Consider the following 16,774-nt stretch of genomic DNA (forward strand, 5'->3'; position numbering starts at 1 on the left):
CTCCTCTGCAAGCAGCTGTCTGCTTGGGTGGCCACTTCTGTGGCTCCCGATCAGGAACTGCTTCCAGAGCATTATATTATGCTCCTTTACCGGGAGCATTTGCGCCTCGCCGTGTAGGTGGTGTTCAGGCGACATCAAGAGGCATCCCGTCGCTGTCCTGAGTGCGGTGTTTTGTACAGTCTGTAGCTTCGTCCACTGCGTCCTACTAGTCCCTGGCGACCACACTGGCGCTGCGTAGTTCAAAACCGGCCGGCCTATTGCCTTGTATGTTGCCAGCAACGTTTCTTTGTCTTTGCCCCAAGTACTGCCGGCTAGCGACTTGAGGACCTTGTTGCGGCTCTGTACTTTTATCTAATAATATGCCCCAAACCTTTTTGCTGAACCCAGAATTTTTAACAAGAATTGGTCTTATTCGAAAACAGCTTTAACATTTGATGCAACAAAATCACTGTTCCCTTGTGTTATTATTATTATTAAAACAACCTAAACAGTTTGTTCTAACAAATTGTTTCTTAAAATGTACCTACGAGATGGATTTTTCGTATTGTACATATTGGAAAAATTCATGGAAAATTTGTTAAGTCCAACAAAAAAATTTTAGGAAAAAAGTAGAAAATTTGCCAAGTCACAAAATTATTTACAAAATTTGTAAAAAAGCAGATTTTTTTATTATTATTTTTTTTATAAAGGGTAAATGAAAAACGCGAAACATTGCATTCAAAGTTTTGCAAAATACTTAAAGAAAATTACTTAGGAACGTTTTTTGTGTCTCCTGTACAATTGAAAAAAATGGACTTAGCAACTTTGCTCTCTAAGCTAGCGATATACTATATATTTGTAGAAGTATGTATGTACGTCTGTATGTATGTGCCAGGTTGCAGCCTAAACGGACTTACAGAATCGAACGAAATTTTGACAGAGTATTGCCATGATACCTGGGCCTATAATAGGGTGAAAAAATTCGGATTCGACAAGGGGGCGTGGCACCTCCCATAGGCGTGAAATTTTTAATCAGCCATAACTTCGGATCAACTTATGGACTTGAAATTTGGTATGCAGTCATATATATGGTAGGTGCTTATAGTAAGGTATATTTAAATGAGTTTAGAAAAGAGGGCGTGGCACATCCAATAGGCGGGAAATATTTTATCAACCATAACTTCGGAAACATATGTCACATGAACTTGAAATTTGGTATGCAGACATATATATGGTAGGTGCTTATAGTAAGGTATATTTAAATGAGTTTAGAAAAGAGGGCGTGGCACATCCAATAGGCGGGAAATATTTTATCAACCATAACTTCGGAAACATATGTATGTCACATGAACTTGAAATTTGGTATGCAGACATAACTATGGTAGGTGATTATAGTAAGGTATATATAAATGGGTTTGTAAAAGGTGGCGTGGCACATCCCATAGGCGTGGAAATTTTTATCAGCTATTATTTCAAAACCATATGTTGAAATTAGTTATGCAGGCATATCTATGGTAGGCGCTTAAAGTAAGGCATATATAAATGAGGTTGTAAAAGGAGACGTGGCACATTCAATAGGGGTGGAAAATTGTATCAGCTATAATTTCAAAACCATAAGTTGAAATTAGGTATGCAGACATATCTACGGTAGGTGCTTACAGTAGGCTATATATACATGCGTTTGTAAAAAGGGGCGTGGCACATCCCATAGGCGTGGACCTTTTATCAACTATATCTTGGGAACCATATGTCACGTGAAATTTAAATTTGGTACGCAGACGTATCTATAGTAGGTGCTTATAGTAGGGTATATATAAGTGAGTTTGTAAAAGAGGCGTGGCACGTCCCATTGACTTGGAATGTTTTATCAGCTATAACTCCGGAACTATAAATCGCATGAACTTGAGATTTGATATGCAGACGCATATATGGTAGGTGCTTATAGTAAGGTATATATAAATGGGTTTGTAAAAGGGGGGCACATCCCATACACGTGGAAAATTTTATCGGCTATAGTTTCAAAACCACAAGTCACATGAAATTGAAATTTGGTACGCAGACGTATCTATGGTGGGTGCTTATAGAAGGGTATATATACATATATATAAGTTTGTATAACCGGGCGTGGCACCTTCCATGGGCATGGAAATTTGTATCACCTACGACCATTAGTCACATGAACTTGAAATTTGGTGTACATATATATATCTATGGTAGTTGCTTATAGTAGGCTACATATTAATGAGTTTATAAAAGGGGGCGTGACACACCCCATTGGCGCGGAGCTATAACTTCCGAACCATAAGTCCCAAGAACTTGAAATTTGCTAAGCAGGCATATCTATGGTAGGCGCTTATAGTCAGGCATATACAAATGAGTTTGTAAAAGGGGGCGTGGCACTTTCCATAGGCGTCTAAATTTTTTATCAGCTATAACTACGGAACCATTAGTTACATAAACTTGAAATATGGTGTACATATATATCTATGGTAGTTGCTTATAGTAGGCTATATATAAATGAGTTTGTAAAAGGGGGTGTGACACATCCCATAGGCGTACAATTTTTTACCATCTATAAATTCGGAACCATAAGTCACATGAGAATGAAATTGGAATTCAGATACTATTTCTATGGGAAGTGCTTATAGCAGGGTTGAGTTTGTACAAGAGGGCGTGACACATCCCATGGGCGTGAAATTTTTAACAGAAATAACAGGTCACATGAAGTTGAAATTTTGTAGCAGCTACAACTTCGGAACTATAATTCACAAGAATATGAACTTTGGTATGAATGCATATCCATGGTAAGTGCTTATAGAAAGGTTTGTATACATGAGTTTGTATAAGGTAACGTGGAGCGTAGGCGTGGAATTTTTAATCAGCCATAAATTTGGGACCATAGTCACATGAACTTGGAATTTGGTATGTAGACATATGTATGTATATATTGGAGGTGTTTAGATTAAAGTATATAAATATGAGTTTGTAAAAGGGGGATAAATACGTATTCGGCTATTATATCGCTTGGATATTTAAAACTTGGTTATTTTAAACCTTACGGTCTTTAGACCACTTTGAAATGGAAATATTAAATCGTTTTTGTTTGATCCCGCGATGCTGTTAGACGAAAAATGTTCATTCGTTATGAATAAAACTTCTTCCGAAATAAACATTCTACCGGAAAAGTGCAGCTGTACCAAAACAGTGACGCGAACATGCAGCTAAACGGAATGTACCGTAGTAGACTAATTTTAATTTAAAAACTCTATCGTTACCTTAATCCAGCTAATATTAATAATGAAACAAGATTTGTAGTACAGAAAATGATGTCAAATATATAGTAGTTGGAGCACGATAAAGCTAAAAGTATGGTTCATAAGGATGTATTAATTTAAATAGAAAGAAAATAGTTTGTCTTCTTTAATTTATGCTGAACAGAATATTTGTACTACTATTTTATATTTTGATTTGTTTACCGCGAACGACGTCGGGTGCTCTGCTAGTGTATATATATATATTTTAGCAGCGCCACATCTTTAGTAGAAAATTCCGAGAATCCGAAAATTGGTACTGTTACAAGTTGCAGGGCATCATTTTAACTCGACCTCCTCCCTCTTCAACGGTACATCGTTTAGAGGTTTAAAAATACTTTGGGTCAGCAATTTGTCATCAAACTACATTAGATCGTATTACGTACTCTATCCTCGGAAAAGAAAAAAACTTTATTTTCGAACCTTTGCACAGGTGTACCAAATTCTAGCAGTTTGGAAACGCGCAAGACTTATCTTTTGATATTTTCATCCACCTTCACTAACTTAATTTTTTTTTTTACTTTTTCAAGAAACAAAAATTTTGCTGCTGTGAATCTGGTATCATGATTTTAGCTAAATGTCATAAACTTGTTAAAAGTCAAGTGGTCGGCAACAACAACGAATGTCAATAAATGAAACTACCTTATATTTTTGTATCATGTACATATGTGCCTATACTTCAGGACAAAACAAAGACAATGTGCTACAAGTGCTTATGGAGTGAGCAGCTTTGTCTTAAAACATACAAGATTTTATAATTCCAATGGAAACACAGTACCGTTTTTTTATGAGGAGTGATGCAGTCTGATGTCTGATGGAGGATGGTTCCGTGCGCAGAAGTGGAAAACTTTTGACTTTTGGAGTTGCCAGAAGCGATTCTTGTGCGTACGGTTCAAATCGCAGCTCACAACGTCCGGATATTTATATCCACGTATCCTCTGGGTAGCAACCAAACACCCGTTTGGGAGCGAGCTAAAGTGAGAAGGCGTAAAACTTCGCGTGCGCTGGGTTTGGGTCCCGCCACGTTAAAACCCCGCCCAATGAAAAGAAGCAAACAGCCTCGGATGAGACCCCCTTTTTCTGATGACGACCACGGCAAACGTATAAAGGACTATGATTTAAGGGTATGCACCTGGAATATCCGGACCCTTAATGGGGAAGGTGCCTCTGCCCGGCTGGTTGATGTCCTCGGGAAGACAAAGGCTGACATCACCGCCATCCAAGAAATGCGATGGACGGGGCAAGGTAAAGTAAGCGTGAAGCCTTGCGACGTCTACTACAGTTGCCACGTAAAGGAGCGCAAATTTGGTGTTGGATTCGTGGTAGGAGAGAGACTCCGTCGCCGAGTACTGGCGTTCACCCCGGTGGACGAACGTCTAGCCACAATCCGCATCAAAGCTAGATTCTTCAACATCTCGCTCATCTGCGCCCATGCCCCGACGGAAGAGAAGGATGAGGCGTCCAAGGATCTCTTCTATGAGCGCTTGGAACGTACATATGAGCGCTGCCCCCGACACGATGTCAAAATCGTGCTTGGCGATTTTAATGCCAAGGTGGGCAAGGAAGGGATCTTTGGCGCCACTGTCGGAAAATTCAGCCTCCACGACGAAACGTCCGATAACGGACTGAGGCTGATCGACTTCGCCGGGGCCCGAAATATGGTAATATGTAGTACTAGGTTCCAGCATAAGAACATCCACCAAGCTACATGGCTGTCTCCAGATCGAAAAACGAGAAACCAAATCGATCATGTTGTGATAGACGGAAGGCATGCTTCAAGCGTTTTGGACGTACGTACACTCCGAGGGCCAAACATCGACTCGGACCACTATCTTGTTGTAGCCAAGATACGCACCCGCCTCTGTGCAGCAAAAAATGTGCGCCCAACAATGCAAGGAAAGCTTAACGTCGAAAAGCTGCAATCACAACAGACGGCCAATTTATTCGCCACTCGACTCACACACCTGCTCTCTGAGAGCACTCTTCAACAATCCGACGTACGCGAGCAGTGGAACCACATTTCCCGATCATTAAGTACCGCCGCCGAAGAAGTAGTTGGATTTCAGCGAGCCCGAAAGAACAACTGGTACGATGAGGAATGTCAGGAAGCCGCAGAGAAAAAAGATGCCGCCTACAGGGCCACGCTGCGATCGGGCGCAACGCGAGCCATGTGGGACCGTTATAGGGAACTGAAGAAGGAAGCGAGACGTATTTGCCGCAATAAGAAGAGAGAGGCCGAAATACGTGAGTGCGAAGAGCTTGAGATGCTGGCCGACAGGAAGAACGCCCGAAAATTCTACCAGAGGGTTAGGCGACTTACGGAAGGTTTCAAGACCGGGGCGAACTCCTGTAAGAACAACAATGGCGACCTAGTGACCGATGTCCAGAATATACTTAAATTGTGGAGGGAACACTTTTATAACCTACTGAATGGTAGCAGCGCTGAAAGTAGTGAGGAAGACGAACCCGAGTCCCCAGTCGATGATGATGGAGTAGCTGTCCCACCGCCTGACTATGACGAGGTACGAATAGCGATTACGCGGCTGAAAAACAACAAAGCTGCTGGAGCTGACGGCCTGCCAGCCGAGCTATTCAAGTACGGCGGCGAGGAGCTGATGAGGTGCATGCATCAGCTCGTATGCAGAATATGGTCAGATGAACGCATGCCCGACGACTGGAATTTAAGTGTGCTCTGCCCAATCCACAAGAAAGGTGACCCCGCCATTCGCGCCAACTACCGCGGGATTAGCCTTCTAAGCATAGGTTACAAGGTCTTATCGAGCGTATTGTGCGAAAGACTGAAGCCCACCGTCAACGAGCTGATTGGACCTTATCAGTGTGGCTTTAGGCCTGGAAAATCCACCATAGATCAGGTATTCACAATACGCCAAATCTTGGAAAAGACCCGCGAGAATAGGATCGACACACACCATCTATTTGTCGATTTCAAAGCCGCTTTCGACAGCACGAAGAGAAGTTGCCTTTATGCCGCGATGTCTGAATTTGGTATCCCCGCGAAACTAATACGGCTGTGTAAAATGACGTTGAGCAATACCACCAGCTCCGTCAGAATAGGGAAGGACCTCTCCGAGCCGTTTGATACCAAACGAGGTTTCAGACAAGGGGACCCCCTTTCGTGTGATTTCTTTAATCTTATGTTGGAGAAGATAATAAGAGCCGCAGAACTGAACCGCTCAGGCACAATACTTTATAAGAGCGTACAATTGCTGGCGTATGCCGACGACATCGATATTATCGGTAAAAACAAGGGCTACGTCTGTTCTGCCTTCTCGGGATTGGATAGAGAAGCAAAGCGAATGGGTCTGGTGGTGAACGAGGACAAAACGAAGTATCTCCTGTCAGCACACAAACAGTCAGAGCATACGCGTCTTGGCACCCACGTCACTGTTGACAGTTACAAGTTTGAAAAAGTAGACGACTTCGTTTATTTGGGAACCAGCATTAACACCAATAATAATGTCAGCCTTGAAATCCAACGGAGAATCACTCTTGCCAACAAGTGCTACTTTGGGCTGAGTAGGCAATTGAGAAGTAAAGTCCTCTCTCGTCGTACAAAGATCACACTCTATAAGTCACTCATCATGCCTGTGCTGGTGTATGGCGCGGAAGCATGGACAATGAAAGCATCTGATGAGGCGGCTCTTGGAGTTTTCGAGAGAAAGATTCTGCGAAAGATTTACGGACCTTTACGCGTTGGTGATGGCGAATATCGCAGACGATTTAACGATGAGCTGTATGAGCTTTACAACGATATAGACATAGTGCAGCGAATTAAAATTCAGCGGCTCCGCTGGCTTGGCCATGTCGTTCGGATGGACAGAAACGCTCCTGCTCTGAAAATATTCAACGCGGGCCGCGATGCTGGTAACAGAGGAAGAGGAAGGCCTCCTCTGCGTTGGAAAGACCAGGTGGAGAAGGACTTGGCTTCACTTGGCATTTTCAATTGGCGTCAGTTAGCACAGAAGAGAAATGACTGGCGTGCTGTTTTGGACTCGGCCAAAATCGCTTAGGCGGTTACAGCGCCAAATAAGAAGAAGAGAAGATGCAGTCTGATGTATATATGAATGTAAAATATTACACTGAGTCAAGTTTTCTCAAGTGGGCCACCCAAAGTTGACTTTTCGATTTTTTATATTTCTTTGACCGGTTTTCAAAATTAACATGGTGTGCAATATTGACACCAAAGATTTTGCGCTAATTTAATTTTTTTTACGAGTTATTTGCAAACAAACTTTAATACTGGCTTTTACACTTTTTGAAATATTTCAGCCACCATTCATTCGAATATTTTGATTTTTTGACGGCAATTAGGGAACTTATTGGGCAACAAAATAAAGTGGCCAGTTTGCAAACTTTCGATTCTTGTTTTATGAAAAATTTAATTTTTTTAATCACTTGAATTTTTTTTTACCAACTTCTCATATACCTAGGAAAAGAATTCAAAAAGCATTATTTGCGCTAAACATTCAAATTTACTTTCGTAAAAAAATACTGTACCTTTGATTGACTCAAACTTTTTACCAAAAAAATGAACAAAAAGAAATATATACATATAATACAAATGAACTGGAAAGCAAAAAATGAAATTTTAGAACTTAAGTATCAAATCAAGAATTATCTAATTATTATTTTTTCTTTGCTTTTCAGTTCATTTGTATTATATGTTTTTAAACTCGGTTCATTTCTTTGGCAAAAAGCTTTAAGTCAATCAAAGGTGCAGTAATTTTTTTTAGGAAAGTAACATTGGATGTTTAGCGCAAATAATGCTTTTTGAATTCTTTTCCTAGGTATATGAGAAGTCAAAATGTCAAAAAATCATTACGATTCGAATGAATGGTTGCTGAAATATTTCAACAAGTGTAAAAGCCTACATAAAAATTTGTTTGCAAATAACTCGTCAAAAAAATTAAATTACGCGCAATATCTTTGGGGTCAATATTGCACACCATGTTAACTTTCAAAATCGGTCAATGAAATATAAAAAATCGAAAAGTTAACTTTGGGTGGCCCACTTGAGAAAACTTGACTCACTAACAAATTATACGCGTAACGACAATATGAATTACAAGAAGCAAATCATTTTGACGTAATGTTCTTCGCGGCGAAAAATCAGATGTCGTCCCAACACCACCTTATTAAATTCGCCTTGTTAAGCAGGGATCATACGATTTGTACATTTCTACACAAAATGCCAAATTTAGATTTGTCCACATTTACGCATTTGGATAGCGATCAGACGATTTGGCTGCCAAAGATCCAATGATTTGGCACACATTTGCGCACAGCAGTAAAGTGACAAATATTGTCCACATTCATTCACACGATTTAACCATTTGGTCATAAATACTTATGATGATGATGACGGTGTCAACCATACTTTTGCATTTATGATTTCGTGGGATTTGAAGTGAAATAAACAAAAATAATATATACGCACAGGTACTCAGAATTTTGAATACACCCTCAAAATCTGGGCTGTAGGTAAAAAGGTTGAAGCATATACTTGCTCGTAACTTTATTTCTGTTTGCCCGAGGAAAAATACTACATATGCCATTTAAGAGAAAACATTTCGTTGTTTACAACCATTTATAAATGGTTAATTTGTCTTGAGAATGGGCGCCCTATGTATGTATACTAGTTAACAAAATAGTCGGACAAGTCGTAATTTAAAATGAAAAAAAGTTAAAAATTTAAATTTTGCATATCGATGGCAGAGTGGAAGATCGACCTATCTCGAAAGCCAGTTCAAAAACGCCCTGTCTCTGAAAATTTTTCTAGAACGCCCTACTTCAAAGTTTGATTGAAAAACGCCCTATTTCAGAATTTTGTTGAATAACGCCCTATCTCAGAATTCATTTCAAAAACGCCCTATCTCATACGAAAATACATTGAAAATAAGCTGATATAGGGCGTTTTTGAATCGGCAGCTGAGATAGGCCGTTTTTCAATGAAATTCTGAAGTAGGGCGTTCTTGAAAAGTTTTCTGAGATAGCGCGTTGTTAAAAAATTTTCTGAGATAGGGCGTTTTCGAACTGGTTGCCGAGATGGATCGATCTTCCACTCAGCCATCGATATACTCTGTAAGATTCCTTTCAGTGATCGGACTTCTACCACATTGTTGTAGATCTGCCACTTTTTTGAGCACACCTACCACACAAGGTCTGAAATCTACCACATATTCGCGTTTTTGAGTAGTTTTATTTTTGCTCAACATATTTTTTTTAATTTTAAGTCAAAAATTGTCCAACACTAAACACTAACAACAGGCAGAATGGGAGGATAAAATAAACTGTAAAATAGTAAATTTTCTCAATATTCAATTTTTCGACATCAAACATGGTTTTATTGTGTTAAATTGCAAAACATATGATTTATAAAAAGAATTAATAGCGAAAATGATAAAAACCGGCTATTTTGTGAAAGCATTAGCAAATTTCAGTGCATCTCAAATTTCTAAAGCGTTGTTTACTTTTACTTGAGAATTGTCAAAATCGGCAAATCCCAAGCAGCATTTTTGGAACGGGCCACATTTTTTCGCTACATCGTGATGTGATAAAAAGAAAAGCTGGCAGCACTCTGCAAGGTTGCAGAAATCTTTCAAAATATGTTCGAAATTGTCAAGGAAAAAAATTGCCAAAACCTACGCAATTCTTATCAACTTCAATCTTGCACTTTATTATACTAAAATTAATTTTGTTTTAGATTCTAATTAAAATGTTTGCAATTTAGGAGAAACCTTGCAGATTTTTTTTAATTTTTGTACAAATTTTGATCCAAAACCTGAGATCTACCAAATTTTTTGAAATCTACCACATTTTTTTGAAATCTACCACATTTTTTTTAGATTCTACCACACAAATTTTTTTAAGTCCGATCACTGATTCCTTTGCCATTTCTTAAGATAAATTATCAATTTAAACATTGTTGTAAGCAGCAAAATGTCTTATCTTGAATCACATACATAAATACGTATTTTTCACCGGGTAAACAGAAATAAAGTTACGAGCAAATATACCTGTGCGTCACCCTTTGAAAAACGCGGTTTTTGACCTTAAGCCCAGATTTTGAGGGTGTATGCAGATTTTACTGCTTGAATAGACCTACAACAAGTGTGAACCTCGAAAAAGCTATATACATTTTTTTTTGTCACACAGTGTAAATTAGATCGTCTTTAATAATCTGTATATCGCCGTTTAAAGTACAAAACCGCGTATCAACGAAATGCAAAGCCGCCTATGTGAGGTTGCATAAATTATTATCTAGATAGTAAAAACACTCATATTTCAAAATGGTTCTCTTTTTTATAAAGCAATCGCATTTCTGGATAGTATATTTCAGGACGAATGGATAAGGATTAAGCCAAGAGTTTGTGTGAGCAAATTCAATTTTTGGCAGCCAATGTCAGTTACGCGATTTTGCAGAATGATGATACGCGGTTTTGTACTTTATACGACGATATGCATGTATGTATATGTGTATAGCCAGCAAAAACTGCGGAAAGAGATCCGAAAACTGAAAGAAAGGTGAATAGTAAAGTGCCACGAAGGGTTGAGAAGCGAATACTTTTCCGGTTGGTTTTCTGAAATTTTTCATTCTGAACTTCAAATATGCTTTTTCATAGTTAATTATACTCAGAAATTAATTATACTTTTAATATGTTCGTCTGTCGGCATAAGAACCTGGGACCTCATGAAGGTTACAAATAGTCGCACGCTTCTCTGCACACTCAGCTACTGGCGAATACGTATATGTACATGTTTCAGTTTGAGCAAATATTTTAAAATTATTGTTTTCAAATAACGTGATATTTTTCGGTAGGTTTCGGATACGAATATTATATTAAATAATAAAATTTTACCAAAATTGGAAAATACAAAGGTTCACAAGCACGAAATGGCAATACCGCTCAACAATATTTGTATATTTGTCACTGGCATTTGTCATAAACTGGCAAATCAGATATTTGGTCATTTGCGTAATTTTTATTTGGCTTATGTAGCAGCATTGCGTTCACACCATTTGGCCACCAGGGTTGTTTTTCTTTTGCCACAAGAAGGCAAATATTTGGCTTCTCTGATAAATGACAAATGTAATTTAGCGTTCACATGATATGTCTATGAATTTGACAAATTTTTAGCCAAATGTACAAATCATGTGATCCCAGCTTTAGAATGTTTTTAATTTCGCGCATACATATTTATTTAAAAACTCTTTGGTTTTGTGTGCTGTCAATTGCGCTTCACGCGTATGTGCTCTCTCTTATCTTCACTTTCCTCGTTATTATTTTGCACTTGGTCACGTGGAAAGGAATTTTCCAGTTCTCGAATGTATTCTGCATCCATCGCAGCCTACTAATGCATAAAGAATGATTGAGACGTTTTGCCAAAGGCAAAATTAATGTCTTGCCTGCTGTATTGTACGGCCATCGTTTTCGCGTTTATTTCGTTGATTCTTCCTTCGTTCCATGATGGGCACCAAACTCTGGCGTGGTATTTTGAAATACATAAAATTTCGCGCATCCCCCGGCAGCCCATCGATATCGTCGTAGTAGTTTTTATTGATCCCATAGTCGATAGGGTCATCGTCGAAAGTGTGATCACGAGGTGGTCCCAAAGCATAGTTCCGGCTACAAATTACGAATATGCATAAGTGCGGGTTAAAACTTTACAAGCTATTTTTGTTACCTATCATAATTGGCATAATCGTAATCTGGCGCATTTGGCCTGTCAATCAGTTTGCTCAAGATGCTCAAGTCCGAGAGTGACAGATCATCCAGCGCCATATCGATTTCAGTATCAGTTAAGCCTTTAGTAGGGTCACTGACGCTCCTTTTAGTTTCCTTATGCTTCCTCTGCAATTGAACGTTTACCAGATAAAAGGGCTAGTTTTGTGAACTTATGTGTACATATATGCGTACATACATTATGTATACTTAATTGCTGCGTTCCTCCGACTTGCAAGTAAATCGAATATATAAATATGCTGTATATTGTTATTATTTCAAAGTAATACGACATTTCTTGCAAATTGCCTTGAAAACATCTTGACGTTATCTATGATATGAAACTTTTCACATAAAATTTTCATTTGAAACAAGTAGAAATATTGCGGCGTGTTTACATTAGACAATGCTGTCAAGACAATAAAGATACGTATTAGTAGTCAAAAACGCTGATAATTGTCTCCGTGGCGTAGGCGTCCTGACAATAGTTATGACAATTCATTTTGAGCAAAAATGTCGGGCGTGAACGTTGTATTATAATACGCATTTCGCGCGAGCTATTTAAGCTAAAAACTAACTGTTATTTTAGTTCTTTTGTTATGACTTTCTCTTCTTTCTTGCACAAGACGTCAAAATTATTGTCTACATACGTCAAATCATTGTCCGATTTACTGTCTTGAAAATAATCAAGACAGTGATTGAGACAATTGGAAATGTATGCATGTATTAGTGAAAAAGTGTGCATGTATTTTGCAATTGTCATGACGGTATTCTTCGGTGGCAATTTGGATTGTTTCCAACCAAACTTGTTTTTTTTTTATTATTTTCGAACTTGGTTGTTTGGTAGTTTTTTGTTGAATATAATTGTTATAAGGCCATAAATAACAAAAATAAAATTAATACTTTGTTAAAATACAAACTTGAAGTTCACATCCATTTTTAAAACAATTTATTACATAGTGTTATTAATTATTTGTAAGCATATTATTGTTTTTATTCATTTTGAGAACAAATAATGGAATATGCACGCACGCATACATATTTATAGCATAAACTTATCAACCATTTTTCTCTTAAACCACACTTTGCCCTAAAATTTTCAGATGCTCATAGGTTAGGTTGGAGTGGCTGCCCCGCGCAGAGCGCGGAGCACACGTGGACTGGAAAAGCCCGTTGTGATACCACTGGCCGAAGCCATTTGTTTCTTTCCCTCCTTTAATAATTGAACCATCGAGTGCGTTTTATATAGCACAAAAAGTCGAGAACGTTCGCCGAGTTCAAATCGGCTAAACAATCTCGAAAGTACTTGTTGAAGAATTGGTTGCGCATGTTGGCCAGGGCGTAACAATGGTGTCATCCCTGAAACTGCGACAGAAATCGTTGGTGGGGTATTCTAACCTTTTTCCGTGTGTGTCCATCAGATAGTGTCCGGTGATTACCCCGACTACCAATCTGAGAGAGGAGCGGTCTAGCCGGGTGAGAGCTATGGATCGCTTTACATCATTCTTTGGCCAAATTTGCCTGGTAGNCTGTTATTTTAGTTCTTTTGTTATGACTTTCTCTTCTTTCTTGCACAAGACGTCAAAATTATTGTCTACATACGTCAAATCATTGTCCGATTTACTGTCTTGAAAATAATCAAGACAGTGATTGAGACAATTGGAAATGTATGCATGTATTAGTGAAAAAGTGTGCATGTATTTTGCAATTGTCATGACGGTATTCTTCGGTGGCAATTTGGATTGTTTCCAACCAAACTTGTTTTTTTTTTATTATTTTCGAACTTGGTTGTTTGGTAGTTTTTTGTTGAATATAATTGTTATAAGGCCATAAATAACAAAAATAAAATTAATACTTTGTTAAAATACAAACTTGAAGTTCACATCCATTTTTAAAACAATTTATTACATAGTGTTATTAATTATTTGTAAGCATATTATTGTTTTTATTCATTTTGAGAACAAATAATGGAATATGCACGCACGCATACATATTTATAGCATAAACTTATCAACCATTTTTCTCTTAAACCACACTTTGCCCTAAAATTTTCAGATGCTCATAGGTTAGGTTGGAGTGGCTGCCCCGCGCAGAGCGCGGAGCACACGTGGACTGGAAAAGCCCGTTGTGATACCACTGGCCGAAGCCATTTGTTTCTTTCCCTCCTTTAATAATTGAACCATCGAGTGCGTTTTATATAGCACAAAAAGTCGAGAACGTTCGCCGAGTTCAAATCGGCTAAACAATCTCGAAAGTACTTGTTGAAGAATTGGTTGCGCATGTTGGCCAGGGCGTAACAATGGTGTCATCCCTGAAACTGCGACAGAAATCGTTGGTGGGGTATTCTAACCTTTTTCCGTGTGTGTCCATCAGATAGTGTCCGGTGATTACCCCGACTACCAATCTGAGAGAGGAGCGGTCTAGCCGGGTGAGAGCTATGGATCGCTTTACATCATTCTTTGGCCAAATTTGCCTGGTAGTATGGCAGGTGGTTTCCACAGCCCACTTTATATTTCCCTCCTCAACGAGTTTCGCCTTTAGTCTGTGTTTGCAGGAGGTTAGAGGTATGCCCGCATTCCGAGCAGAATTGACTACAGATATTTCCGTACCTCTCCTTGCCAGCTCGTCGGCTAGGCAGTTGCCAGGGATGTCCCCATGTCCAGGGACCCATACAACAGGCAAGGAGCATTTTGGTGCCAGCAGGTTGAGAGTCTTCCTGCATTCTATGCAAGAATGATAGAATTCTCCCAATCGTGCATTCTATGGCTACTTTGGACGTTGCTTCGTTAGAATTGAGAGATTTGTTAGCAGCCTGGCTGTCAGAATGGATAGAAATAGGCCGTCCTGGAGGGGCGGAGGTTATAAGCCACCGAGCCACCTCCATTATGGCTTTTAATTCTGCTTGAAAAACGCTACAATGGTCCGGTAGGCGAAAACTAAAATTTTGCGCGAGTTTTTCAGAGTAGATCCCGCTACCCACAATTTTGTTAAGCTTGCAGGCTACCATACGGTGACCCCATAGAAAAGGATAGGTCTTATCACAGCTGTGTACATCCAGCGTACTTTATGTGGTTTTATTCCCCATTTTTTGCCTATAGCCGTCTTGCAAGCATACAGGGCAGTATTGGCCTTCCAGGAGCGGTCTTCAACATTTCGCTTCCAGTCCAGTTTCTTATTTAGAATGACTCCAAGGTATTTGACCTCGGTTGAGAGAGTAAGTGCCACCCCGTTTAGGGTGGGAGGTTTAAATAAGGGAGTTTTATACTTCCTTGTGAAAAGTACTATTTCCGTCTTGGCAGGATTGACACTAAGTCCACATTCCTTGGACCAGATGTTTACCAGACCGAGTGCGTTTTGCAATAACTCCCTCAGGACCTGAAGATGTTTGCCCGTTGCCACGTTTGTACGCTATGCCCTGACAACCGGTGGTCTTTAGGCTTAGAAGTAGGGTGTTCACTGTCAGATTCTAGAGGAGAGGGGAGAGAACGCCCTCTTGGGGGTGCCTTTGGTGACATACTTTGTAATAGAACCATCCCCCAGATCTGATAGAATAGTTCTCTTTCCGAGGAGGAGCTCAACAAAATCCACCAGCCCTCGCTGCCCCCCCGCCATGAGAAGCGAGTTAACAACAGACTTCGGGTAGACTTTGTTGAAAGCACCCTCGATATCGAGAAGAACTCCGAGCGTGTATTCCTTTAAGGCCAATCCTTTTTCAATCTTCGATACGATTTCATGCAGTGCGGTCTCCAGGGATTTCCCCTTGAAATATGCATGCTGATTTGAGGAGAGGTTACCAGTTTTAATATTCCGTCGAATATATTCGTCGAAGAGTCTCTCTAGAGTTTTAAGAAAGGGTAAAGTGTCGCTTATAGGCCTGTTGTTGTTGTTGTTGTAGCGGCTACTAAGCCCCGTTCGGGGCGGTTCATCCATCAACGTTGTCGTCTATTTCAGCTAGGGGGAGGCCCAGGAAGTGTGCTACTTCCAGAGGGGCTGCCCATAGGGACAGGGGCGTTAGCTGAGTGGGATTCTCAGGGCATGTGAAGAGGTGCCGGGAGTCATGTGGCGACTCTCTACATGCCGGGCATTGGTTGGGCACATCCTCGTTGATTCTGCTCTGGTAGCTGCTGAGCCTGCTGCAATAGCCAGAGCGAAGTTGGGCTATTGTAGTGCGGGTCTCCCGAGGCAGACAAAGTTCTGTCCATTCCAAGTCCAGTGGTTGTGTGCCTACAACGGCATTCAGAGGGCGGGAGTCTACATAACTTGAGACTGATTCTTTGTGAATGCCGTTCAGGGCCTGTCGGTAGGTTGACGGGTCCAGAGGTTGTTTAATATACCTCTGGACTTCGTCTGTCAGTTCGTAAAGATGCCTCCTGACGTGCCGTGGCGAGGGCTCTTCCGCGAGCAGTTGCCCGCTGGGATGCCCACGTCTGTGGCTCCCAGCGAGGAACTGCTTGCAGAGCATTATGTTATGCTCCTTTAGTGGGAGCATCTGGGCCTCGTCGTGAAGGTGGTGTTGAGGCGTCATCAGGAGGCATCCTGTCGCAGTTCGTAATGCCGCGTTTTGGCAGGTCTGCAGCTCCATCCACTGCGTCCTGCTAGTCCCCGGCGACCATACGGGCGCTGCGTAGTTCAGAACCGGCCGGCCAATTGCCTTGTATGTTGCCAACAACGTTTCTTTATCTTTGCCCCAAGTGCTGCCGGCCAGCGACTTGAGGACATTGTTGCGGCTCTGTACTTTGT

At 40.3% G+C, this 16,774-nt stretch overlaps 2 protein-coding genes across 2 annotated transcripts in view; one reads left to right on the plus strand and one right to left on the minus strand.

Annotated features, from left to right (window-relative positions):
• tweek (transmembrane protein KIAA1109 homolog tweek) overlaps nt 1-16,774 on the plus strand; it is a 443,660-nt gene that overhangs the window by 243,803 nt on the left and 183,083 nt on the right. The gene's annotated exons all lie outside the window — the stretch shown is intronic.
• On the minus strand, nt 11,488-12,329 carry LOC108374595 (uncharacterized). Its single transcript, XM_017630579.1, has 4 exons — nt 12,234-12,329; nt 11,997-12,163; nt 11,719-11,938; nt 11,488-11,660 (listed from the first exon to the last, which is right to left on the minus strand). The coding sequence occupies exons 1-4, from the start codon at nt 12,327-12,329 to the stop codon at nt 11,541-11,543; spliced, it is 603 nt and encodes a 200-aa protein (XP_017486068.1). The 3' UTR covers nt 11,488-11,540.

This window comes from Rhagoletis zephyria, unplaced genomic scaffold, assembly GCF_001687245.7.
Source record: "Rhagoletis zephyria isolate East Lansing unplaced genomic scaffold, Rhagoletis_zephyria_1.1 Rzeph_scaffold_00090, whole genome shotgun sequence".
NCBI lineage: Eukaryota > Metazoa > Arthropoda > Insecta > Diptera > Tephritidae > Rhagoletis > Rhagoletis zephyria.